The following is a 27,500-nucleotide window of genomic DNA, read 5'->3' on the forward strand; positions in this document are numbered from 1 at the left end:
CCCAGTCCACTGGCCATGCTGCTGCGCCAGTTTCAACTGTTCTGCCTGCGGCCACGGAACCCTGACCTGTTCACCGGACGTGCTGTTGCACCCTCGACAACTACAATGATTATTATTATTTGACCATGCTGGTCATGTTATGAACATTTTAACATCTTGACCATGTTCTGTTATAATATCCACCCGGCACAGCCAGAAGAGGACTGGCCACCCCTCATAGCCTGGTTCCTCTCTAGGTTTCTTCCTAGGTTTTTGGCCTTTCTAGGGAGTTTTTCCTAGGGAGTTTTTCCTAGCCACCGTGCCTTTTTCACATGCATTGCTTGTTGTTTGGGGGTTTAGGCTGGGTTTCTGTACAGCACTTTGAGATGTCAGCTGATATACGAAGGGCTATATAAATATAAATACATTTGATTTGTATAGGATTTATATAGTCTGGTATAGGATTTATATAGTCTGGTATAGGATTTATATAGCCTGGTATAGGATTTATATAGTCTGGTATAGGATTTATATAGCCTGGTATAGATAGGATTTATATAGTCTGGTATAGGATTTATATAGCCTGGTATAGGATTTATATAGCCTGGTATAGGATTTATATAGTCTGGTATAGGATTTATATAGCCTGGTATAGGATTTATATAACCTGGTATAGGATTTATATAGTCTGGTATAGGATTTATATAGTCTGGTATAGGATTTATATAGCCTGGTATAGGATTTATATAGTCTGGTATAGGATTTATATAGCCTGGTATAGGATTTATATAGCCTGGTATAGATAGGATTTATATAGTCTGGTATAGATAGGATTTATATAGCCTGGTATAGGATTTATATAGCCTGGTATAGATAGGATTTATATAGTCTGGTATAGGATTTATATAGCCTGGTATAGGATTTATATAGCCTGGTATAGGATTTATATAGCCTGGTATAGGATTTATATAGTCTGGTATAGATAGGATATATATAGTCTGGTATAGATAGGATTTATATAGTCTGGAATAGGATTTATATAGTCTGGTATAGATAGGATTCATATAGTCTGGTATAGGATTTATATAGCCTGGTATAGGATATATATAGTCTGGTATAGGATTTATATAGCCTGGTATAGGATTTATATAGTCTGGTATAGATAGGATTTATACAGCCTGGTATAGATAGGATTTATATAGTCTGGTATAGGATTTATATAGTCTGTTATAGGATTTATATAGTCTGGTATAGGATTTATATAGCCTGGTATAGGATTTATATAGTCTGGTATAGGATTTATATAGTCTGGTATAGATAGGATTTATATAGTCTGGTACAGATATGATTTATAAAGCCTGGTATAGGATTTATATAGTCTGGTATAGGATTTATATAGCCTGGTATAGGATTTATATAGCCTGGTATAGGATTTAAATAGTCTGGTATAGGATTTATATAGCCTGGTATAGGATTTATATAGTCTGGTATAGGATTTATATAGTCTGGTATAGATAGGATTTATATAGTCTGGTACAGATATGATTTATATAGCCTGGTATAGGATTTATATAGTCTGGGATAGGATTTATATAGTCTGGTATAGGATTTATATAGTCTGGAATAGGATTTATATAGTCTGGTATAGGATTTATATAGTCTGGTATAGGATTTATATAGTCTGTTATAGGATTTATATAGTCTGGTATAGATAGGATTTATATAGCCTGGTATAGGATTTATATAGTCTGGTATAGATAGGATTTATATAGCCTGGTATAGGATTTATATAGTCTGGTATAGGATTTATATAGTCTGGTATAGGATTTATATAGTCTGGTATAGGATTTATATAGTCTGGTATAGGATTTATATAGTCTGGTATAGATAGGATTTATATAGCCTGGTATAGTATTTATATAGCCTGGTATAGGATTTATATAGTCTGGTATAGGATTTATATACCCTGGTATAGGATTTATATAGTCTGGTATAGGATTTATATAGTCTGGTACAGATAGGATTTATATAGTCTGGTATAGGATTTATATAGCCTGGTATAGATAGGATTTATATAGCCTGGTATAGGATTTATATAGTTTGGTATAGGATTTATATAGCCTGGTATAGGATTTATATAGTCTGGTATAGGATTTATATAGTCTGGAATAGGATTTATATAGCCTCGTATAGGATTTATATAGTCTGGAATAGGATTTATATAGCCTGGTATAGGATTTATATAGTCTGGAATAGGATTTATATAGTCTGGTATAGATAGGATTTATATAGTCTGGAATAGGATTTATATAGTCTGGTATAGGATTTATATAGTCTGGTATAGATAGGATTTATATAGTCTGGTATAGGATTTATATAGCCTGGTATAGGATTTATATAGCCTGGTATAGGATTTATATAGCCTGGTATAGGATTTATATAGTCTGGTATAGGATTTATATAGTCTGGTATAGGATTTATATAGTCTGGTATAGGATGTATATAGTCTGGTATAGGATTTATATAGTCTGGAATAGGATTTATATAGTCTGGTATAGATATGATTTATATAGTCTGGTATAGGATTTATATAGTCTGGTATAGGATTTATATAGTCTGGTATAGGATTTATATAGTCTGGTATAGACAGGATTTATATAGTCTGGTATAGATAGGATTTATATAGTCTGGTATAGGATTTATATAGTCTGGTATAGATAGGATTTATATAGTCTGGTATAGTTAGGATTTATATAGTCTGGTATAGGATTTATATAGTCTGGTATAGGATTTATATAGTCTGGTATAGGATTTATATAGTCTGGTATAGGATTTATATAGTCTGGTATAGATAGGATTTATATAGTCTGGTATAGGATTTATATAGCCTGGTATAGGATTATATAGTCTGGTATAGGATTTATATAGCCTGGTATAGGATTTATATAGTCTGGTATAGGATTTATATAGTCTGGTATAGGATTTATATAGTCTGGTATAGGATTTATATAGTCTGGTATAGGATTTATATAGTCTGGTATAGGATTTATATAGTCTGGTTATAGGATTTATATAGCCTGGTATAGGATTATATAGTCTGGTATAGGATTTATATAGTCTGGTATAGGATTTATATAGTCTGGTATAGGATTTATATAGTCTGGTATAGGATTTATATAGTCTGGTATAGGATTTATATAGTCTGGTATAGGATTTATATAGTCTGGTATAGGATTTATATAGTCTGGTATAGGATTTATATAGTCTGGTATAGATAGGATTTATATAGTCTGGTATATGATTTATATAGTCTGGTATAGATAGGATTTATATAGTCTGGTATAGGATTTATATAGTCTGGTATAGGATTTATATAGTCTGGTATAGGATTTATATAGTCTGGTATAGGATTTATATAGTCTGGTATAGGATTTATATAGTCTGGTATAGGATTTATATAGTCTGGTATAGGATTTATATAGTCTGGTATAGGATTTATATAGTCTGGTATAGGATTTATATAGCCTGGTATAGGATTTATATAGCCTGGTATAGGATTTATATAGTCTGGTATAGGATTTATATAGTCTGGTATAGGATTTATATAGTCTGGTATAGGATTTATATAGCCTGGTATAGGATTTATATAGTCTGGTATAGGATTTATATAGTCTGGTATAGGATTTATATAGTCTGGTATAGGATTTATATAGTCTGGTATAGGATTTATATAGTCTGGTATAGATAGGATTTATATAGTCTGGTATAGGATTTATATAGCCTGGTATAGATAGGATTTATATAGTCTGGTATAGGATTTATATAGCCTGGTATAGGATTTATATAGTCTGGTATAGGATTTATATAGTCTGGTATAGGATTTATATAGTCTGGTATAGGATTTATATAGTCTGGTATATGTATAGGATTTATATAGTCTGGTATAGGATTTATATAGCCTGGTATAGGATTTATATAGTCTGGTATAGGATTTATATAGTCTGGTATAGGATTTATATAGTCTGGTATAGATAGGATTTATATAGTCTGGTATAGGATTTATATAGTCTGGTATAGGATTTATATAGCCTGGTATAGGATTTATATAGTCTGGTATAGGATTTATATAGTCTGGTATAGGATTTATATAGTCTGGAATAGGATTTATATAGTCTGGTATAGGATTTATATAGTCTGGTATAGGATTTATATAGTCTGGTATAGGATTTATATAGTCTGGTATAGGATTTATATAGTCTGGTATAGGATTTATATAGTCTGGTATAGGATTTATATAGTCTGGTATAGGATTTATATAGTCTGGTATAGGATTTATATAGTCTGGTATAGGATTTATATAGCCTGGTATAGGATTTATATAGTCTGGTATAGGATTTATATAGTCTGGTATAGGATTTATATAGTCTGGTATAGGATTTATATAGTCTGGTATAGGATTTATATAGCCTGGTATAGGATTTATATAGCCTGGTATAGGATTTATATAGTCTGGTATAGGATTTATATAGTCTGGTATAGGATTTATATAGCCTGGTATAGGATTTATATAGTCTGGTATAGGATTTATATAGCCTGGTATAGGATTTATATAGTCTGGTATAGGATGTATATAGTCTGGTATAGATAGGATTTATATAGCCTGGTATAGATAGGATTTATATAGTCTGGTATAGGATTTATATAGTCTGGTATAGGATTTATATAGCCTGGTATAGGATTTATATAGTCTGGTATAGGATTTATATAGCCTGGTATAGGATTTATATAGCCTGGTATAGGATTTATATAGTCTGGTATAGGATTTATATAGTCTGGTATAGGATTTATATAGTCTGGTATAGGATTTATATAGTCTGGTATAGGATTTATATAGCCTGGTATAGGATGTATATAGTCTGGTATAGATAGGATTTATATAGTCTGGTATAGGATTTATATAGCCTGGTATAGGATTTATATAGTCTGGTATAGGATGTATATAGTCTGGTATAGATAGGATTTATATAGCCTGGTATAGATAGGATTTATATAGTCTGGTATAGGATTTATATAGTCTGGTATAGGATTTATATAGCCTGGTATAGGATTTATATAGTCTGGTATAGGATTTATATAGCCTGGTATAGGATTTATATAGCCTGGTATAGGATTTATATAGTCTGGTATAGGATTTATATAGTCTGGTATAGGATTTATATAGTCTGGTATAGGATTTATATAGTCTGGTATAGGATTTATATAGCCTGGTATAGGATGTATATAGTCTGGTATAGATAGGATTTATATAGTCTGGTATAGGATTTATATAGCCTGGTATAGGATTTATATAGTCTGGTATAGGATGTATATAGTCTGGTATAGATAGGATTTATATAGCCTGGTATAGATAGGATTTATATAGTCTGGTATAGGATTTATATAGTCTGGTATAGGATTTATATAGCCTGGTATAGGATTTATATAGTCTGGTATAGGATTTATATAGCCTGGTATAGGATTTATATAGCCTGGTATAGGATTTATATAGTCTGGTATAGGATTTATATAGCCTGGTATAGGATTTATATAGTCTGGTATAGGATTTATATAGTCTGGTATAGGATTTATATAGTCTGGTATAGATAGGATTTATATAGTCTGGTATAGGATTTATATAGCCTGGTATAGGATGTATATAGTCTGGTATAGATAGGATTTATATAGCCTGGTATAGGATTTATATAGCCTGGTATAGGATTTATATAGTCTGGTATAGGATTTATATAGTCTGGTATAGGATTTATATAGTCTGGTATAGATAGGATTTATATAGCCTGGTATAGGATTTATATAGCCTGGTATAGGATTTATATAGCCTGGTATAGGATTTATATAGCCTGGTATAGGATTTATATAGCCTGGTATAGGATTTATATAGCCTGGTATAGGATTTATATAGCCTGGTATAGGATTTATATAGTCTGGTATAGGATTTATATAGTCTGGTATAGGATTTATATAGTCTGGTATAGGATTTATATAGTCTGGTATAGATAGGATTTATATAGTCTGGTATAGGATTTATATAGTCTGGTATAGATAGGATTTATATAGTCTGGTATAGGATTTATATAGTCTGGTATAGATAGGATTTATATAGTCTGGTATAGGATTTATATAGTCTGGTATAGGATTTATATAGCCTGGTATAGTATTTATATAGCCTGGTATAGGATTTATATAGTCTGGTATAGGATTTATATAGTCTGGTATAGGATGTATATAGCCTGGTATAGGATTTATATAGTCTGGTATAGGATTTATATAGTCTGGTATAGGATGTATATAGTCTGGTATAGGATTTATATAGTCTGGTATAGGATTTATATAGCCTGGTATAGGATGTATATAGTCTGGTATAGGATTTATATAGCCTGGTATAGGATGTATATAGTCTGGTATAGGATGTATATAGTCTGGTATAGGATGTATATAGTCTGGTATAGGATTTATATAGCCTGGTATAGGATGTATATAGTCTGGTATAGGATTTATATAGTCTGGTATAGGATTTATATAGCCTGGTATAGGATTTATATAGTCTGGTATAGATAGGATTTATATAGTCTGGTATAGGATTTATATAGCCTGGTATAGGATGTATATAGTCTGGTATAGGATTTATATAGTCTGGTATAGGATTTATATAGTCTGGTATAGGATTTATATAGCCTGGTATAGGATGTATATAGCCTGGTATAGGATTTATATAGTCTGGTATAGGATTTATATAGTCTGGTATAGGATTTATATAGTCTGGTATAGGATTTATATAGTCTGGTATAGGATGTATATAGCCTGGTATAGGATGTATATAGTCTGGTATAGGATTTATATAGTCTGGTATAGGATTTATATAGTCTGGTATAGGATTTATATAGCCTGGTATAGGATGTATATAGCCTGGTATAGGATTTATATAGCCTGGTATAGGATGTATATAGTCTGGTATAGGATTTATATAGTCTGGTATAGGATTTATATAGTCTGGTATAGGATTTATATAGCCTGGTATAGGATGTATATAGCCTGGTATAGGATTTATATAGTCTGGTATAGGATGTATATAGCCTGGTATAGGATGTATATAGCCTGGTATAGGATGTATATAGTCTGGTATAGGATTTATATAGTCTGGTATAGGATTTATATAGTCTGGTATAGGATTTATATAGTCTGGTATAGGATGTATATAGCCTGGTATAGGATGTATATAGTCTGGTATAGGATTTATATAGTCTGGTATAGGATTTATATAGTCTGGTATAGGATGTATATAGTCTGGTATAGGATGTATATAGCCTGGTATAGGATGTATATAGCCTGGTATAGGATTTATATAGCCTGGTATAGGATTTATATAGCCTGGTATAGGATGTATATAGCCTGGTATAGGATGTATATAGCCTGGTATAGGATTTATATAGTCTGGTATAGATAGGATGTATATAGTCTGGTATAGGATGTATATAGCCTGGTATAGGATGTATATAGCCTGGTATAGGATGTATATAGCCTGGTATAGGATGTATATAGTCTGGTATAGGATGTATATAGCCTGGTATAGGATGTATATAGTCTGGTATAGGATTTATATAGTCTGGTATAGGATGTATATACCCTGGTATAGGATGTATATAGTCTGGTATAGGATTTATATAGCCTGGTATAGGATTTATATAGTCTGGTATAGGATTTATATAGCCTGGTATAGGATGTATATAGTCTGGTATAGGATGTATATAGCCTGGTATAGGATGTATATAGCCTGGTATAGGATTTATATAGCCTGGTATAGGATGTATATAGCCTGGTATAGGATGTATATAGTCTGGTATAGGATGTATATAGCCTGGTATAGGATGTATATAGTCTGGTATAGGATTTATATAGTCTGGTATAGGATGTATATACCCTGGTATAGGATGTATATAGTCTGGTATAGGATTTATATAGCCTGGTATAGGATTTATATAGTCTGGTATAGGATTTATATAGCCTGGTATAGGATGTATATAGTCTGGTATAGGATGTATATAGTCTGGTATAGGATGTATATAGTCTGGTATAGGATTTATATAGTCTGGTATAGGATGTATATAGTCTGGTATAGGATGTATATAGTCTGGTATAGGATTTATATAGTCTGGTATAGGATGTATATAGTCTGGTATAGGATGTATATAGTCTGGTATAGGATGTATATAGCCTGGTATAGGATGTATATAGCCTGGTATAGGATTTATATAGTCTGGTATAGGATGTATATAGTCTGGTATAGGATTTATATAGCCTGGTATAGGATGTATATAGCCTGGTATAGGATTTATATAGTCTGGTATAGATAGGATTTATATAGCCTGGTATAGGATGTATATAGCCTGGTATAGGATTATATAGTCTGGTATAGATAGGATTTATATAGCCTGGTATAGGATGTATATAGCCTGGTATAGGATGTATATAGCCTGGTATAGGATGTATATAGCCTGGTATAGGATGTATATAGCCTGGTATAGGATGTATATAGCCTGGTATAGGATGTATATAGCCTGGTATAGGATGTATATAGTCTGGTATAGGATGTATATAGCCTGGTATAGGATGTATATAGCCTGGTATAGGATTTATATAGTCTGGTATAGGATGTATATAGCCTGGTACAGGATGTATATAGCCTGGTATAGGATGTATATAGCCTGGTATAGGATGTATATAGCCTGGTACAGGATGTATATAGCCTGGTATAGGATTTATATAGTCTGGTATAGGATATATATAGTCTAATATAGGATGTATATAGCCTGGTATAGGATGTATATAGTCTGGTATAGGATGTATATAGCCTGGTATAGGATGTATATAGCCTGGTATAGGATGTATATAGCCTGGTATAGGATGTATATAGTCTGGTATAGGATGTATATAGCCTGGTATAGGATGTATATAGTCTGGTATAGGATGTATATAGCCTGGTATAGGATGTATATAGCCTGGTATAGGATGTATATAGCCTGGTATAGGATGTATATAGCCTGGTATAGGATGTATATAGTCTGGTATAGGATGTATATAGTCTGGTATAGGATTTATATAGTCTGGCATAGGATTTATATAGTCTGGTATAGGATGTATATAGTCTGGTATAGGAGTTATATAGTCTGGTATAGGATGTATATAGTCTGGTATAGGATGTATATAGTCTGGTATAGGATGTATATAGTCTGGTATAGGATGTATATAGTCTGGTATAGGATTTATATAGTCTGGTATAGGATTTATATAGTCTGGTATAGGATTTATATAGTCTGGTATAGGATTTATATAGTCTGGTATAGGATGTATAGGCTTGCTGTCTTTTGATTGGTCCTTTTGATTGGTCTTTATTACTACTGGTCATTGTTTTTATGATATGTTTATATCTTCTTACCTGAATGTTATTTTTGGATCCATTCTGGGACATTGTTTTGTAAATATTCACTGGACTGCACGTGTAAATAAACCCTTAATTCTACAATATATTTGTATCGCTGGTTTAGCTCTCTTGTGCTTCTACCCTTCTAAGTCAGACTCGTTGATCCTGTTATCTTAAACTAAAGATGTAAGAACGAGATTGGGTTGATAATAGAACGAGGATTTTGCCTTTAGTTTCTAGACAATGACAGAAAGTCGTATTGAAAAACCAATAGAACAGGAGAGAGAAAATATGTTTTCAATGGTATAATTATTATCATAATATGAGGAAGTGTTTATAAAATAATTCCCTCTACGTTTATATGGTCAGATTTTTTGGCTAGGCTACTTTGAAGCAAGGTAAGATGATGTCACTGTTCCTGGACACTTGAAGCCACAGGCCCTAATGATGCAGGACACTTGAAGCCACAGGCCCTAATGATGCAGGACACTTGAAGCCACAGACCTAATGATGCCGGACACTTGAAGCCACAGGCCTAATGATGCCGGACACTTGAAGCCACAGACCTAATGATGCCGGACACTTGAAGCCAAAGGCCTAATGATGCCGGACACTTGAAGCCACAGACCTAATGATGCCGGACACTTGAAGCCAAAGGCCTAATGATGCCGGACACTTGAAGCCACAGGCCTAATGATGCCAGACACTTGAAGCCACAGGCCCTAATGATGCCGGACACTTGAAGCCACAGGCCTTAATGATGCCGGACACATGAAGCCACAGGCCCTAATGATGCCGGACACTTGAAGCCACAGGCCTTAATGATGCCGGACACATGAAGCCACAGTAAATTATCATATTCTATGTTGACATACCAAAAGACCAGTAGGTGTATGCTGGTAATTATTGCTTGATGCTCCACTGCTGGTGAGCTTGCAAAGTAAATCATTCATATTCTGGATCAGCAAACTATTTTTGGAGCTGCATATTTATTTATTATGGCAACCCCTCTCTCCTTAAAATTTGATATTTACGCTGCATCGGATTCTATAGACGTACAGCAAATAGACATTCTGTTTGCTTGCTCAAACAGACCTGTGTTGATTGACAGTTTGCTGGTCGAATCAGAGGGCCGAGTGTGCGTTTCACTAGCCAATCTGTTGCACATTTTTTGTTTTGAAAGAGAGATGCTTTGGATACCGTCTCTGCCTGCGTGGAGAGTAAATCCACGGAAACTCTGTGCCACAAAACATTACAAATCCTGGCCAGATAATTTGCAGTCATCCGTCTCAAGTCAAAATCGAGTCCTGAGTCTTGAGGCGTCAAGTCAAGGCTCAAGTTCTTTTAATTTCTATAAATTTAAGTCTCAAGTCATCAAATTTGTGGCTAGAGTCAGACTGCTATACACTACTACACACACACTACTACGCACACACACACACACACACACACACACACACACACACACACACACACACACACACACACACACACACACACACACACACACTACTACACACACACACACACTACTACACACACACACACACACACACACACACACACACTCACACACACACACACACACACAACTACACACACACACACACACACACACACACACACACTACTACACACACCACTACACACACACACTACACACACTACTACACACACACACACACACACTACTACACACTACTGCACAGTACTACACACACACACACTAATGCACACACTACTATACACACACACTACTAACACTACTATTTGAGATGATCTAGACTTCCTGTCTGCCAGGCCAGTGTCTGAGGTCCTCCTCTCAGGCAGCATGCAGGGCCTCTCCAGGACTGGCCAGACCTCATCCATCAGAGCACCAAGCTTGGGCCCTCAAGGGCCAGGCTCAATACGGCGGGCCAGGCTCAATACGGCGGGCCAGGCTCAATACGGCGGGCCAGGCTCAATACGGCGGGCCAGGCTCAATACGGCGGGCCTCCATCAGCATAGCACTGTGTTTGTGTTCGGACGTGTTCTAGTCTACTGGGCATTCCTCACCTGACCTGTGACCTGCTAGTGATCCCACGCTGCTTTCATCTGCCACTGGAAACAAAACACACAGAGGCCACAAAGTCAAGACATGCAAGAGGAGGAGGAGAGGGAGAGGGAGAGGGAGAGGGAAAGGGAGAGGGAGAGGAGGGGAGAGGAGGGGAGAGGGAGAGGGAGAAGGAGAAGGAGAGGGAGAAGGAGAGGGAGAAGGAGAGGGAGAAGGAGAGGGAGAAGGAGATATGGCTCAAGCAAGTAAGAAATTCAGAACAGGCAGGGAGGAGTGGTAATTACAGACACAATGCCAACTGAGAGGAGTAGTAATTACAGACACAATGCCAACTGAGAGGAGTGGTAATTACAGACACAATGCCAACTGAGAGGAGTGGTAATTACAGACACAATGCCAACTAGGAGGAGTGGTAATTACAGACACAATGCCAACTGTGAGGAGTGGCAATTACAGACACAATGCCAACTGGGAGGAGTGGTAATTACAGACACAATGCCAACTGGGAGGAGTGGTAATTACAGACACAATGCCAACTGGGGGGAGTGGTAATTACAGACACAATGCCAACTGGGAGGAGTGGTAATTACAGACACAATGCCAACTGGGAGGAGTGGTAATTACAGACACAATGCCAACTGGGAGGAGTGGCAATTACAGACACAATGCCAACTGGGAGGAGTGGTAATTACAGACACAATGCCAACTGAGAGGAGTGGTAATTACAGACACAATGCCAACTGGGGGGAGTGGTAATTACAGACACAATGCCAACTGGGAGGAGTGGTAATTACAGACACGAGGCCAACTGGGAGGAGTGGTAATTACAGACACAATGCCAACTGAGAGGAGTGGTAATTACAGACACAATGCCAACTGGGAGGAGTGGTAATTACAGACACGAGGCCAACTGGGAGGAGTGGTAATTACAGACACAATGCCAACTGAGAGGAGTGGTAATTACAGACACAATGCCAACTGGGGGGAGTGGTAATTACAGACACAATGCCAACTGGGAGGAGTGGTAATTACAGACACGAGGCCAACTGGGAGGAGTGGTAATTACAGACACAATGCCAACTGGGGGAGTGGTAATTACAGACACAATGCCAACTGGGAGGAGTGGTAATTACAGACACAATGCCAACTGGGAGGAGTCGTAATTACAGACACGAGGCCAACTGGGAGGAGTGGTAATTACAGACACAATGCCAACTGGGAGGAGTGGTAATTACAGACACAATGCCAACTGGGGGGAGTGGTAATTACAGACACAAGGCCAACTGGGAGGAGTGGTAATTACAGACACGAGGCCAACTGGGAGGAGTGGTAATTACAGACACGAGGCCAACTGAGAGTTTTGTGATCAATAGAGAACCCACTGCTGGGACTGTAACTGCCTTGCTGAGGCCTACCCTCCGGGGACACACCGATAACATCTCTGAACCGGTGTGTGTGTGTGCAGAGTGAGTGGCAGGTGTGTGTTGAGTGGTGTGTGTTCACACCTGGGGGAAGCTGTGTTGCTGACAGGACAGCAGGTAGGGAGGAGAAAGGTAATGAGAAATGTTCCCTCTCTGCTCTCTGTACTGACTGAAATAGTTCACCTTCCTGTCTAGTTTCTCCAGAAACCAACCAGATCACCTTGCTGTCTAGTTTCTCCAGAAACCAACCAGATCACCTTGCTGTCTAGATTCTCCAGAAACCAACCAGTTCACCTTGCTGTCTAGTTTCTCCAGAAACCAACCAGTTCACCTTGCTGTCTAGATTCTCCAGAAACCAACCAGTTTACCTTCACCTTGTTGTCTAGTTTCTCCAGAAACCAACCAGATCACCTTGCTGTCTAGATTCTCCAGAAACCAACCAGTTCACCTTGCTGTCTAGATTCTCCAGAAACCAACCAGTTCACCTTGCTGTCTAGATTCTCCAGAAACCAACCAGTTCCCCTTGCTGTCTAGATTCTCCAGAAACCAACCAACCAGTTCACCTTGCTGTCTAGTTTCTCCAGAAACCAACCAGTTCTCCTTGCTGTCTAGATTCTCCAGAAACCAACCAGTTCACCTTGCTGTCTAGTTTCTCCAGAAACCAACCAGTTCACCTTGCTGTCTAGTTTCTCCAGAAACCAACCAACCAGTTCACCTTGCTGTCTAGATTCTCCAGAAACCAACCAACCAGTTCACCTTGCTGTCTAGTTTCTCCAGAAACCAACCAACCAGTTCACCTTGCTGTCTAGTTTCTCCAGAAACCAACCAGTTCACCTTGCTGTCTAGATTCTCCAGAAACCAAGAGGAAGGAGGAGCAGCCTCCTACTGGATGAGCAAAGAGGAGGGAGGAGCTAGGATCAGCCTCCAACTGCTGTTTTTACTCATGTTTTACTTTTTAATCTAAGATCTTTGGTCTGAGGAAAACTACATCCACAAACAGAGAAGGAAGAAGCAGCCTAAAGCACCAACTTCTTTATTTAGTGTCGTGTTTCATCAAAGTTCTTTGGTCTGTGAAAATCTAATTTCCAAACCAAGGTGAAAGGAAAATGTAAAACCTACTTTCACAAACTGAGCTCTGAGGGAAGATGTAAAAACTACTCCTTATCCTGCTTCTTCTCCTGTGGTATCGTCTGAGACCAGCTGATGAAACTGTGGGTTTGAATTTCTGAACTAACTGTCAGAAACCGTCTCAGGGAAGCTCATCTGTTGAATGTGGAATGAAGGAGAGCTCGGGTTTGTTGTTTTGGAAAGTGTGTCGTTTTAAAAGTGTATTGGAAAGTTTCTTAGTAGCTAGCTAACATTTCAGTTTGGATCCCGCAACCCAGTTGGCATCAGTTGCTTGGACGGCTACTCTCTGTCCAGTGATCCTGCCAACCAAGTCCGGGTCTGAGGAGCTAACTAGCTGCCTATCAAGCTAGCGGGGTTTTATTGAGGGTTGAACGCAGCCCGGGACACGGTTAGCCATTGTGGCTGGGACCACGGATTTAATAATAACAGTGTAACATACCTTTCTAGCTACCATGACAAAGACCAAAGCCGGTGAGGACAATGGTGTCTCTCGATCACAGGTGAAGGATCTTTTAAAAACAAAAAAAGAGTTCTACAAGAAGTTGTTACAACAACAAGTAAATATCTTCAAGTGCTGTGTCCAAGATACTGGTAGAGTCAACGAATACAATACCTGACCAGAGAGGTCCAGGACCTGAATAACAGTTTGCAGTTCTCCCAGGGTTAGCTCGATGAGTTGAAACAGGAGAACGACAAGATGAAAGCAATATGTATCATTGAGAGAGGACATCAGTTCTGTGTGTGAATCCATGCTAACAATGACGGATAAATCAGAGGGATAATCAAGGCAGGAGTAACATGGTTGTAGATGGAATTGCATAATCTCCACATGAGACCTGGACGGAGTCTGAGGACAAAGTGTGGGGAACTTATCTCGGAGAAACGGAAGATGGACCACAGGAAGGTTGAGGTGGAGCGCGCCCACAGGACTGGAAAACCCAACACCGGCCCAGGTTCAAGGACAAGGTAGCTGTTCTGGAAAAAGATAAGAACTTGAGAGGAACGTATATCTTCCTCAACAAGGACTAACCTGAAGCTGTGCGTCAGAAGAGGAAAGAACTTATCCCTGCCATGAAAGCTGCCACGTGGGGACATTGCTTACATCTGCTATGACAGGCTCATTGTCCACCATCCTTCCCAAAAGACTGGATGGGATGAGAGAGCCAAGACTATGGGTTCGTAGCTTCAACCCCTGCAGCACACACACGCACACACTTACACCAATTGATTAATGGACTGCTGAATGTATATGTTTTTCTCTTGCTTTGTTTTCTCTTTTCCATATTATATCGATCTCTGATAAGCTACCCAGGAAAGGGATGAAAATAGCCCATATTAATATATGCAGCCTTAGAAATAAGGTTAATGAAATCTATAACTTGCTAACATCAGATAACATTCATATATTAGCCATTTCTGAGACTCAGTTAGATAATTCATTTGATGGTACAGCAGTAGCAATACAAGGATATAACATCTATAGAAGAGACAGAAATGAGGGAGGTGTTGCTGTATATATATATATATATATATATATATATATATTGAGAGCCATATCCCTATAATGCTTAGAGAAGATCTTATGTCAAGTGTTATTGAAGTGTTGCAGGTTCACTTGGCACATCTAAAACCTTTTCTATTGGGGTGTTGCTATAGGCCACCGAGTGCTAACAGTCAGTATCTAAATCATGTGTGTGTGAAATGCTTGATCGTGTATGCGATGTAAACTTTGGAATACTTTAAATGAGGCAGAAAGACAAATTCATCTTTCATCATATCAGATGGCTTATTCATCACAAAACCATTTGATGTTGCCAATTATTTTAATGATTACGTCTTTGGCAAAGCTAGCAAACTTAGGCAGGAAATGCCAATAATGAACAGTCAGCCAAAAATTAATAATGAAAGAAAAGCATTAGAAGTTTGACTTTTGTTAAGTTAGTGTGGGAGAGGTGGGAAAAAATGACTGCTATCGATCAATAATGACAAACCTCCTGGCATTGACAACTTAGATGGAAAGCTGCTGAGGCTGGTAGCTGACTCTATAGCCACTCCTATCTGTCATATCTTTAATCTGAGCCTAGAGGAAAGTCTTTGTCCTCAGGCCTGGTGGGAAGCCAAAGTAATTCCGCTACCCAAGAGTGGTAAAGCGGGTTTTACTGGTTCTAACAGCAGACCTATCAGCTTGCTGCCATCTATTAGCAAACTGTTGTAAAAAAAATTGTGTTTGACAAAATACAATGATATTTCTCTGTAAACAAATCGACAACATACTTTCAGCATGCTTATAGAGAAGGGTACTCAACATGTACTGCACTGACACCAATGACTGATGATTGGTTGAAATAAATTGATGATAAGAAGATTGTGGGAGCTGTACTGTTAGATTTCAGTGCTGCCTTTGATGTTACCCTCAGATAGGGTTTTCTTTAATGGAAGTGTCTCTAATGTCAAACATGTAAAGTGTGGTGCACCACAAGGCAGCTCTCTAGGGACTCTACTCTTTCCTATTTTTACCAATGACCTGCCATTGGCATTAAACAAAGCATGTGTGTCCATGTACGCCGATAATTCGACCATATACGCATCAGCAACCACAGCTAATGAAGTCATTGAAACCCTTAACAAAGAGTTGCAGTCTGTTTTGGAATGGGTGGCCAGTAATAAACTGGTCCTGAACATCTATAAATCGAAGAGAATTTTATTTGGTACCAATCATTCCCTAAGTTCTAGACCTCAGCTGAATCTGGTAATGAATGGTGTGGCTGTTGAACAAGTTGAGGAGACTAAATTACTTGTTGTTACCTTAGATTGTAAACTGTCATGGTTAAAACATATAGATTCAATGGTTGTAGAGATGGGAAGAGGTCTGTAAAGAGATGCTCTGCTTTTTTGACACCACACTCCAAAAAGTAAGTCCTGCAGGTTCTAGTTTTGTCTAATCTTGATTATTGTCCAGTCGTGTGGTCCAGTGCTGCAAGGAAAGACCTAGTTAAGCTGCAGCTGGCCCAGAACAGAGCGGCAAGTCTTACTCTTCATTGTAATCAGAGGGCTGATATACAGTGCCTTCGGAAGGTATTCAGACCCCTTGACTTTTTCCACATTTTGTTACGTTACAGCCTTATTCTAAAAATGGATTAAATAGTATTATTGTTTTGCATTCTACACACAATACCCCATAATGATGAAGAAAAAACATGTTTTTATATATTTGCAAATGTATTACAAATAAAAAACAGAAATACCTTATTTACATACTTATTCAGACCCTTAGCTATGGGACTTAAAATGTACCTCAGGTGCATCCTGTTTCCATTGATCATCCTTGAGATGTTTCTACAACTTGATTGGAGTCCACCTGTGGTAAATTGAAATGACTGGACATGATTTGGAAAGGTACACACCTGTCTATATAAGGTCACACAGTTGACAGTGGATGTCTGAGCAAAAACCAAGTCATGAGGTCGAAGGAATTGTCCGTAGAGCTCTGAGACAGGATTGTGTCGAGGCACAGAACTGGGGAAGGGTACCAAAAAATGTCTGAAAGATTGAAGGTCCCCAAGAACACAGTGGCCTCCATTATTCTTAATCTCTGGAGAGACCTGAAAATAGCTGTGCAGCGGCGCTCCCCATCCAACCTGACAGAGCTTGAGAGGATCTGCAGAGAAGAATGGGAGAAACTCCCCAAATATAGGTTTGACAAGCTTGTAGCGTCACACCCAAGAAGTCTAGAGGCTGAAATCACTGCCAAAGGTGCTTCAACAAAGTACAGCTGAAGTCGAAAGTTTACATACACCTTAGCAAAATACATTTGAAATCAGTTTTTCACAATTCCTGGCATTTAATCCTAGTAAAAATTCCCTGTCTTAGATTAGTTAGGATCACCACTTTATTTTAAGAATGTGAAATGTTAGAATAATAGTAGAGAGAATGATTTATGTCAGCTTTTATTTCTTTCATCACATTCCCAGTGGGTCAGAAGTTTAAATACACTCAATTAGTACTTGGTAGCATTGCCTTTAAATTGTTTAACTTAGGTCAAACGTTTCGGGTAGCCTTCCACAAGCTTCCCACAATAAGTTGGGTGAATTTTGGCCCATTCCTCCTGACAGAGCTGGTATAACAGAGTCAGGTTTGTAGGCATCCTTGCTCGCACAAGCTTTTTCAGTTCTGCCCACAAATGTTCTATAGGATTGAGGTCAGGGCTTTGTGATGGCCTCTCCAGTACCTTGACTTCGTTGTCCTTAAGCCATTTTGCCACAACTTTGGCTTGGGGTCATTGTCCATTTGGAAGACCCATTTGCGACCAAGCTTTAACTTCCTGACTGATGTCTTGAGATGCTGCTTCAATATATCCACATCATTTTCCTACCTCATGTCATCATCTATTTTGTGAAGTGCACCAGTCCCTCCTGCAGCAAAGCACCCCCACAACATGACGCTGCCACCCCCATGCTTCACGGTTGGGATGGTGTTCTTCGGCTTGCAAGTCTTCCACTTTTTCCTCCAGACATAACGATGGTCATTATGGCCAAACAGTTATATTTTTGTTTCATCAGACCAGAGGACATTTCTCAAAAAAGTATGATCTTTGTTCCCATGTGCAGTTGCAAACCATAGTCTGGCTTTTTAATGGCGGTTTTGGAGCAGTGGCTTCTTCCTTGCTGAGCTGCCTTTCAGGTTATGTCGATATAGGACTCGTTTTACTGTGGATATAGATAATTTTGTACCTGTTTCCTCCAGCATCTTCACAAGGTCCTTTGCTGTTGTTCTGGGATTGATTTGCACTTTTTGTACCAAATTACGTTCATCTCTAGGAGACAGAATGCGTTATATAAATATAAATTATTAAGCAACATCTCTCCCCATGTGAGAGATGTTGCTGCCTTGGCAGGAGCTAATGGGGATCCATAATAAACCCCAGGAAGAGTAGCTGCTGCCTTGGCAGGAACTAATGGGGATCATAATAAACCCCAGGAAGAGTAGCTGCTGCCTTGACAGGAACTAATGGGGATCCATAATAAACCCCAAGAAGAGTAGCTGCTGCCTTGACAGGAACTAATGGGGATCCATAATAAACCCCAGGAAGAGTAGCTGCCGCCTTGGCTGGAACTAATGGGGATCCATAATAAACCCCAGGAAGAGTAGCTGCCGCCTTGACAGGAACTAATGGGGATCCATAATAAACCCCGGGAAGAGTAGCTGCTGCCTTGACAGGAACTAATGGGGATCCATAATAAACCCCAGGAAGAGTAGCTGCCGCCTTGGCTGGAACTAATGGGGATCCATAATAAACCCCAAGAAGAGTAGCTGCTGCCTTGGCAGGAACTAATGGGGATCCATAATAAACCCCAGGAAGAGTAGCTGCTGCCTTGACAGGAAATAATGGGGATCCATAATAAACCCCAGGAAGAGTAGCTGCTGCCTTGACAGGAACTAATGGGGATCCATAATAAACCCCAGGAAGAGTAGCTGCCGCCTTGACAGGAACTAATGGGGATCCATAATAAACCCCAGGAAGAGTAGCTGCCGCCTTGGCTGGAACTAATGGGGATCCATAATAAACCCCAGGAAGAGTAGCTGCCGCCTTGGCAGGAACTAATGGGGATCCATAATAAACCCCAGGAAGAGTAGCTGCCGCCTTGACAGGAACTAATGGGGATCCATAATAAACCCCAGGAAGAGTAGCTGCTGCCTTGACAGGAACTAATGGGGATCCATAATAAACCCCAGGAAGAGTAGCTGCCGCCTTGGCTGGAACTAATGGGGATCCATAATAAACCCCAGGAATAGTAGCTGCCGCCTTGGCAGGAACTAATGGGGATCCATAATAAACCCCAGGAAGAGTAGCTGCTGCCTTGACAGGAACTAATGGGGATCCATAATAAACCCCAGGAAGAGTAGCTGCTGCCTTGGTAGGAACTAATGGGGATCCATAATAAACCCCAGGAAGAGTAGCTGCTGCCTTGGCAGGAACTAATGGGGATCCATAATAAACCCCAGGAAGAGTAGCTGCTGTCTTGGTAGGAACTAATGGGGATCCATAATAAACCCCAGGAAGAGTAGCTGCTGCCTTGACAGGAACTAATGGGGATCCATAATAAACCCCAGGAAGAGTAGCTGCTGCCTTGGCAGGAACTAATGGGGATGTATAATAAACCCCAGGAAGAGTAGCTGCTGCCTTGGCAGGAACTAATGGGGATCCATAATAAACCCCAGGAAGAGTAGCTGCTGCCTTGGCAGGAACTAATGGGGATCCATAATAAACCCCAGGAAGAGTAGCTGCTGCCTTGGTAGGAACTAATGGGGATCCATAATAAACCCCAGGAAGAGTAGCTGCTGCCTTGACAGGAACTAATGGGGATCCATAATAAACCCCAGGAAGAGTAGCTGCTGCCTTGGCAGGAACTAATGGGGACGTATAATAAACCCCAGGAAGAGTAGCTGCTGCCTTGGCAGGAACTAATGGGGATCCATAATAAACCCCAGGAAGAGTAGCTGCTGCCTTGGCAGGAACTAATGGGGATCCATAATAAACCCCAGGAAGAGTAGCTGCTGCCTTGGCAGGAACTAATGGGGATCCATAATAAACCACAGGAAGAGTAGCTGCTGCCTTGGCAGGAACTAATGGGGATCCATAATAAACCCCAGGAAGAGTAGCTGCTGCCTTGGCAGGAACTAATGGGGATCCATAATAAACCCCAGGAAGAGTAGCTGCTGCCTTGGCAGGAACTAATGGGGATGCTAATAAAATACCAAATACGCGTGGTCGTCGTCCTTACCACGGTCTTGACCTGCCTGCAGTTCGGCGTCGTAACCAACTTCAGTTAGCTCATTTGGAAGTTCTGCAAGCTCATTGTCTGGGTTTTTCGTTGTAATCCGTTATCGTCTGCAAGCCCCTGCCATATACGACGAGCGTTGTAGCCTTGTGTAACAGGATTCCCACTTTCCTCATATCCTTTTGCATGTTTGATGTCTCGTCGGAGGTCGTAGCAGCACATCTTGTCCACGTCCGTGTCTCGTTCATTGTAAGTGGTCGCTCTAGTGGTCGCTCTAGCCTAATGCCCAGTGTGATGTTTGTCTGTTATCACAGGTCTTACATTTACATTTTCAGTCATTTAGCAGACGCTCTTATCCAGAGCGACTCACAGTAGTGAATACATACATTTCATTTAATGCATTTATTTTTTTATATTTTTTTTGTACTTGCCCCCCCGTGGGAATCGAACCCACAACCCTGGCATTGCACACACCATGCTGGCGTTGCAAACACCATGCTCTACCAACTGAGCCACAGGGAAGTCTTCTTTGGTCGGGACACGTTTTAATAGTCACTGTGGGGACGATGTCATCTATCCCGGAACATATCCCAGTCTGGTATCCTTCGCGTCCGCTTCGTCGGACCACTTCCTGTTTGAGCTTTTGTTCGTAAACAGAAAGCAGGAGAATGGAGTCATGGTCAGATGTACCAACGGGAGAACGTGGGAGGGTATTTTTATGCATTTCTGTGGGTAGAATAAAAGGTGGTCTCGAGATTTATCACCCAATAGTGGACGTGTTGGTAGAAGTGAGGTAGGATGGTTTTAAGTCTCCCCTTGTTAAAGTCTCCATCCAACAGAAACGCTGCCTCTGGTTGAGAGGTTTCTTGTTTGTTTATGGCTCCATACGGTTTGTTGAGTTCCAGGATGGTGTTGACTTGAAGAGTATGTAGACAGCTGATTACAGATGAGAACTCTCTTGGTAGATAAATGGGTCTGCAGCTTTACCCAGAAGTATTCTATATCATGTGATCGAAAGCTGGAGATTTCCTTCACACTCGAAGCAGCGCCACCAGTTGTTATTTATTTAATGAAATAATATGCCACCTCCTTTAGTTTTCCCCCGAAGCCGCCGTCCGATCCTGCCACCGAGTACTACGTGCGTCATCATCCAGCCACGTTTCAGTAAGACATATCATATAGCAGCTTCCCTCTGGTTGAAGACTCTTGAACAAAGCTCTTCTGTCACGTTCGTCTAAAGGAGTAGACCAAGGCGCAGCATGCTTAGAGTTCCACATGTTTAATAAATATGAAACTCACCAAAACAATACAGACGAAAACGAAGCGTGACGTTCTGGGCTGCTCACAGGCAGCTACACAAACACAAGATCCCACAACGCACAGGTGGGAAAAGGCTGCCTAAGTATGATTCCTAATCAGAGACAACGATAGACAGCTGCCTCTGATTAGGAACCATACTCGGCCCAAAACAAAGAAATACAAAAACATAGAAAAAGGAACATAGAACGCCCACCCCAGTCACACCCTGGCCTAACCAAAATAGAGAACAAAACCCTCTCTATGGCCAGGGCGTGACATCATCCATCTTATTCTCCAGTGACTGGACATTTGGCCAATAGAACGGAGGGGAGAGAACAGTTCCGTTTTCTCTTCGCCTCAATTTCACTAGGACTTTCACCTCGTCTCCCGCGTTTACGCCTACAGCGTTTTAGTAGCCCATATGGAACAAAGGAATTAGGGTCCGGTATGAACAGTGGAACATCTGAGACAAGGGGGTTTAGGAGTCATATTCTGCTACAAGACCATGGTGCTTGCCTACAGAGCTGTGAGGGGGACGGCACCTCCGTACCTTCAGGCTCTGATCAGGCCCTACACCCAAACAAGGGCACTGCGTTCATCCACCTCTGGCCTGCTCGCCTCCCTACCTCTGAGGAAGCACAGTTCCCGCTCAGCCCAGTCAAAACTGTTCGCTGCTCTGGCACCCCAATGGTGGAACAAGCTCCCTCACGACGCCAGGACAGCGGAGTCAATCACCACCTTCCGTAGACACCTGAAACCCCCCCCCCCTAAAGATTTAGATGCACTATTGTAAAGTGGTTGTTCCACTGGATATCATAAGGTGAATGCACCAATTTGTAAGTCGCTCTGGATAAGAGCGTCTGCTAAATGACTTAAATGTAAATGTAATATCTCAAGTCAAAATTAACGTTAGTAACTGTCAATCTGATGTCCAGAAGTGATTGGCGATCATATGAGATAATAATATGAACTTTGTGTACAGTAAAAGTAAAAATAAACATGATAAAAAGTACCTAAATAGAAAAGTTGGTTGGAACGCTCGTAGGATAGTTCCAATATCATAACAGATCACTAAGCTGATAGTCTAGGATACTTCAGGAGCCAATAAAAAAGACAATCACCAATCCCCTAAGTCCCAGACAGGATGGACCATTGCTCATATCTCCCAACTGAATCCTCAACTGAATCTCCATGGTTGTGTGGGTAGACGGGGAGAGACAGGCAGAAGATAGGGGGTGGTGAGGTGAGGACAGTCATCTAACTCTGTGTCAGTCTACACTGCTGGGAACCCAATGAAGTTTCATTCTGCTGCATTCAGTGAAAAATTATACCCTCCCTCTCTCCCTCTCTCTCTTATCCCTCTCCCTCCCTCCCTCCCTCCCTCTCTCTCTTATCCCCCTCCCTCCCTCCGTCTCTCTCTTATCCCTCTCCCTCCCTCCCTCTCCCTCCCTCTCACTTGTATATGCCCATCCCTCCCTCCCTCCCTCTCTCTGATGGAGGGAGTCGATAGAAGAGAGAGTTAATAGGGTCATCCTTAGCTAATATGTGGAAATGTGCTGCAGTGTTCAGTTTTTATGGTGTGTATTTTAGAGCGATGAGACACATCAAACCCATAAAGAAAATGAATTTCCGCCCAGCGCCAACATTTCAATTTTATTTCCCACTGATTCTCTCCTTCTCTCCCCTCCAGCCAACAGCCCAGCAGGCAGAGCACACATCTAACATCATTCCTCCTCCTCTCCTCCCTCCTCCTCCTCCCTCCTCTCATCCTCCTCTCCTCCCTCCTCTCATCAACCTCTCCTCTCCTCCTCCTCTCCTCCCTCCTCTCATCCTCCTCTCCTCCTCCTCTCCTCCCTCCTCTCCTCCTCCTCTCCTCCTCCTCTCCTCCCTCCTCCTCCTCTCCTCCCTCCTCTCCTCCCTCCTCCTCCTCCTCTCCTCCCTCCTCTCCTCCTCCTCTCCTCCCTCCTCCTCCTCTCCTCCCTCCTCTCCTCCCTCCTCCTCCTCTCCTCCCTCCTCTCCTCCTCCTCTCCTCCCTCCTCCTCCCTCCTCTCCTCCTCCTCTCCTCCCTCCTCCTCCCTCCTCTCATCCTCTTCTCCTCCTCCTCTCCTCCCTCCTCCTCCCTCCTCTCATCCTCCTCTCATCCTCCTCTCCTCCCTCCTCTCATCCTCCTCTCCTCCCTCCTCCTCTCCTCCCTCCTCTCATCCTCCTCTCCTCCCTCCTCCTCCCTCTCATCCTCCTCTCCTCCTCCTCTCCTCCCTCCTCCTCCCTCCTCTCATCCTCCTCTCTCCTCTCATCCGTCCTCCTCTCCTCCCTCCTCTCAACCTCCTTTCCTCCTCTCCTCCCTCCTCCTCCTCTCTCCCCTCCTCTCATCCTCCTCTCCTCCCTCCTCCTCCTCCCTCCTCTCCTCTCCTCTCCTCCGTCCTCCTCTCCTCCCTCCTCCTCCCTCCTCTCATCCTCCTCTCATCCTCCTCTCCTCCCTCCTCTCCCCCGTCCTCCTCTCCTCTCTCATCTCATCCTCCTATTCTCCCTCCTCTTCTCCTCCCTCCTCTCCTCCCTCCTCTCCTCCGTCCTCCCTCCTCTCATCCTCCTCTCCTCCCTCCTCTCCCCCGTCCTCCTCTCCTCTCTCATCTCATCCTCCTCTCCTCCCTCCTCTCTCCCGTCCTCCTCTCCTCTCTCATCTCATCCTCCTCTCCTCCCTCCTCCTCCTCCCTCCTCTCATCTCCTCTCCTCCGTCCTCCTCTCCTCCCTCCTCCTCCCTCCTCCTCCCTCCTCTCATCCTCCTCTCATCCTCCTCTCCTCCCTCCTCTCCCCCGTCCTCCTCTCCTCTCTCATCTCATCCTCCTATTCTCCCTCCTCTTCTCCTCCCTCCTCTCCTCCCTCCTCTCCTCCGTCCTCCCTCCTCTCATCCTCCTCTCCTCCTCTCCTCTCCTCCCTCCTCCTCTCCTCCCTCCTCTCCTCCATCCTCCTCTCCTCCTCCTCTCATCCTCCTCTCCTCCTCATCTCATCCTCATCTCCTCCCTCCTCTCCTCCGTCCTCCCTCCTCTCATCCTCCTCTCCTCTCCTCCCTCCTCCTCTCCTCCCTCCTCTCCTCCGTCCTCCTCTCCTCCCTCCTCTCATCCTCCTCTCCTCCCTCTCATCTCTCCTCTCCTCCTCATCTCCTCCCTCCTCCTCTCCTCTCCTCCTCTCCTCTCTCCTCTCCTCCTCATCTCCTCTCCTCCTCTCCTCCTCTCCTCTCTTCCTACCGCTTCACTGTAAAACCCCTCTCTATCTATCATCCCTTTATTAAAGTATTTAAAGGATAGGATTATAGAGGTTGATATCGCACAGAGAGGAGGAATAGGATCATAGAGGTTGATATCGCACAGAGAGGAGAATTTGGTGGGGAGATATCTGAGTATACTGTACGCTTGATACTTCTAGTTCAACACTTTATATATAACCTAGATGGTCATTACTATACTGTCTACAAAGATATGGGGGAACGATGGTGCCTCCCTAAATACAACCTAACTGGTCATTACTATACTGTCTTTAACTAACCAACAGCCTCCCCCATCTCTTTGTATTTAGGGAGGCACCATCGTTCCCCCATATATGTGTATTTAGGGAGACACCATCGTTCCCCCATATCTTTGTATTTAGGGAGGCACCATCATTCCCCCATATCTTTGCATTTAGGGAGGCACCATCGTTCCCCCATATATTTGCATTTAGGGAGGCACCATCGTTCCTCCATCTCTTTGTATTTAGGGAGGCACCATCGTTCCCCCATCTCTTTGCATTTAGGGAGGCACCATCGTTCCCCCATCTCTTTGCATTTAGGGAGGCACCATCGTTCCCCCATATCTTTGTACAGTACTTAGCTAAACCATGTTAGGCAGTGTTCCCCAACTGGCAGCCCATAAAACAATGGAGAAATATATACTGTATACCAGGGGGATATGGAGAAATATATACTGTATACCAGGGGGATATGGAGAAATATATACTGTATACCAGGGGGATATGGAGAAATATATACTGTATACCAGGGGGATATGGAGAAATATATACTGTATACCAGGGGATATGGAGAAATATATACTGTATACCAGGGGGATACGGAGAAATATATACTGTATACCAGGGGGATATGGAGAAATATATACTGTATACCAGGGGGATACGGAGAAATATATACTGTATACCAGGGGGATACGGAGAAATATATACTGTATACCAGGGGGATATGGAGAAATATATACTGTATACCAGGGGGATACGGAGAAATATATACTGTATACCAGGGGGATACGGAGAAATATATACTGTATACCAGGGGGATATGGAGAAATATATACTGTATACCAGGGGGATACGGAGAAATATATACTGTATACCAGGGGGATACGGAGAAAATATATACCAGGGGGATACGGAGGAAATATCTAGTATACCAGGGGATATGGAGAAATATATAGCTGTATACCAGGGGGGATACGGAGAAATATATACTGTATACCAGGGGGATACGGAGAAATATATACTGTATACCAGGGGGGATACGGAGAAATATATACTGAATACCAGGGGGATATGGAGAAATATATACTGTATACCAGGGGGATACGGAGAAATATATACTGATACCAGGGGGATACGGAGAATATTACTGTATACCAGGGGATATGGAGACATATATACTGTATACCAGGGGATATGGAGAAATATATACTGTATACCAGGGGGATACGGAGAAATATATACTGAATACCAGGGGGATATGGAGAAATATATACTGTATACCAGGGGGATATGGAGAAATATATACTGTATACCAGGGGGATATGGAGAAATATATACTGTATACCAGTATATATACGGAGAAATATATACTGGATACGGAGAAATATATACTGTATACCAGGGGATATGGAGAAATATATACTGTATACCAGGGGGATACGGAGAAATATATACTGTATACCAGGGGGATACGGAGAAATATATACTGTATACCAGGGGGGATACGGAGAAATATATACTGAATACCAGGGGGATATGGAGAAATATATACTGTATACCAGGGGGATACGGAGAAATATATACTGTATACCAGGGGGATACGGAGAAATATATACTGTATACCAGGGGGATATGGAGAAATATATACTGTATACCAGGGGATATGGAGAAATATATACTGTATACCAGGGGGATACGGAGAAATATATACTGAATACCAGGGGGATACGGAGAAATATATACTGTATACCAGGGGGATATGGAGAAATATATACTGTATACCAGGGGGATATGGAGAAATATATACTGTATACCAGGGGGATATGGAGAAATATATACTGTATACCAGGGGGATATGGAGA

The 27,500-nt window shown here is 41.1% G+C and overlaps 1 protein-coding gene across 1 annotated transcript in view; it reads right to left on the reverse strand.

The window, feature by feature from the left end:
* Nucleotides 1-27,500, reverse strand: part of LOC115187169 (partitioning defective 3 homolog B) — a gene marked incomplete at its 5' end in the record, with an annotated part of 57,869 nt that overhangs the window by 28,683 nt on the left and 1,686 nt on the right. Inside the window, one exon of the mRNA XM_029746315.1 lies at nt 11,510-11,554. Coding sequence (XP_029602175.1) covers nt 11,510-11,554 — 45 coding nt within the window. The remainder of the gene's footprint in view (nt 1-11,509; nt 11,555-27,500) is intronic.

Source organism: Salmo trutta, unplaced genomic scaffold (genome assembly GCF_901001165.1).
Source record: "Salmo trutta unplaced genomic scaffold, fSalTru1.1, whole genome shotgun sequence".
Taxonomy (NCBI): domain Eukaryota; kingdom Metazoa; phylum Chordata; class Actinopteri; order Salmoniformes; family Salmonidae; genus Salmo; species Salmo trutta.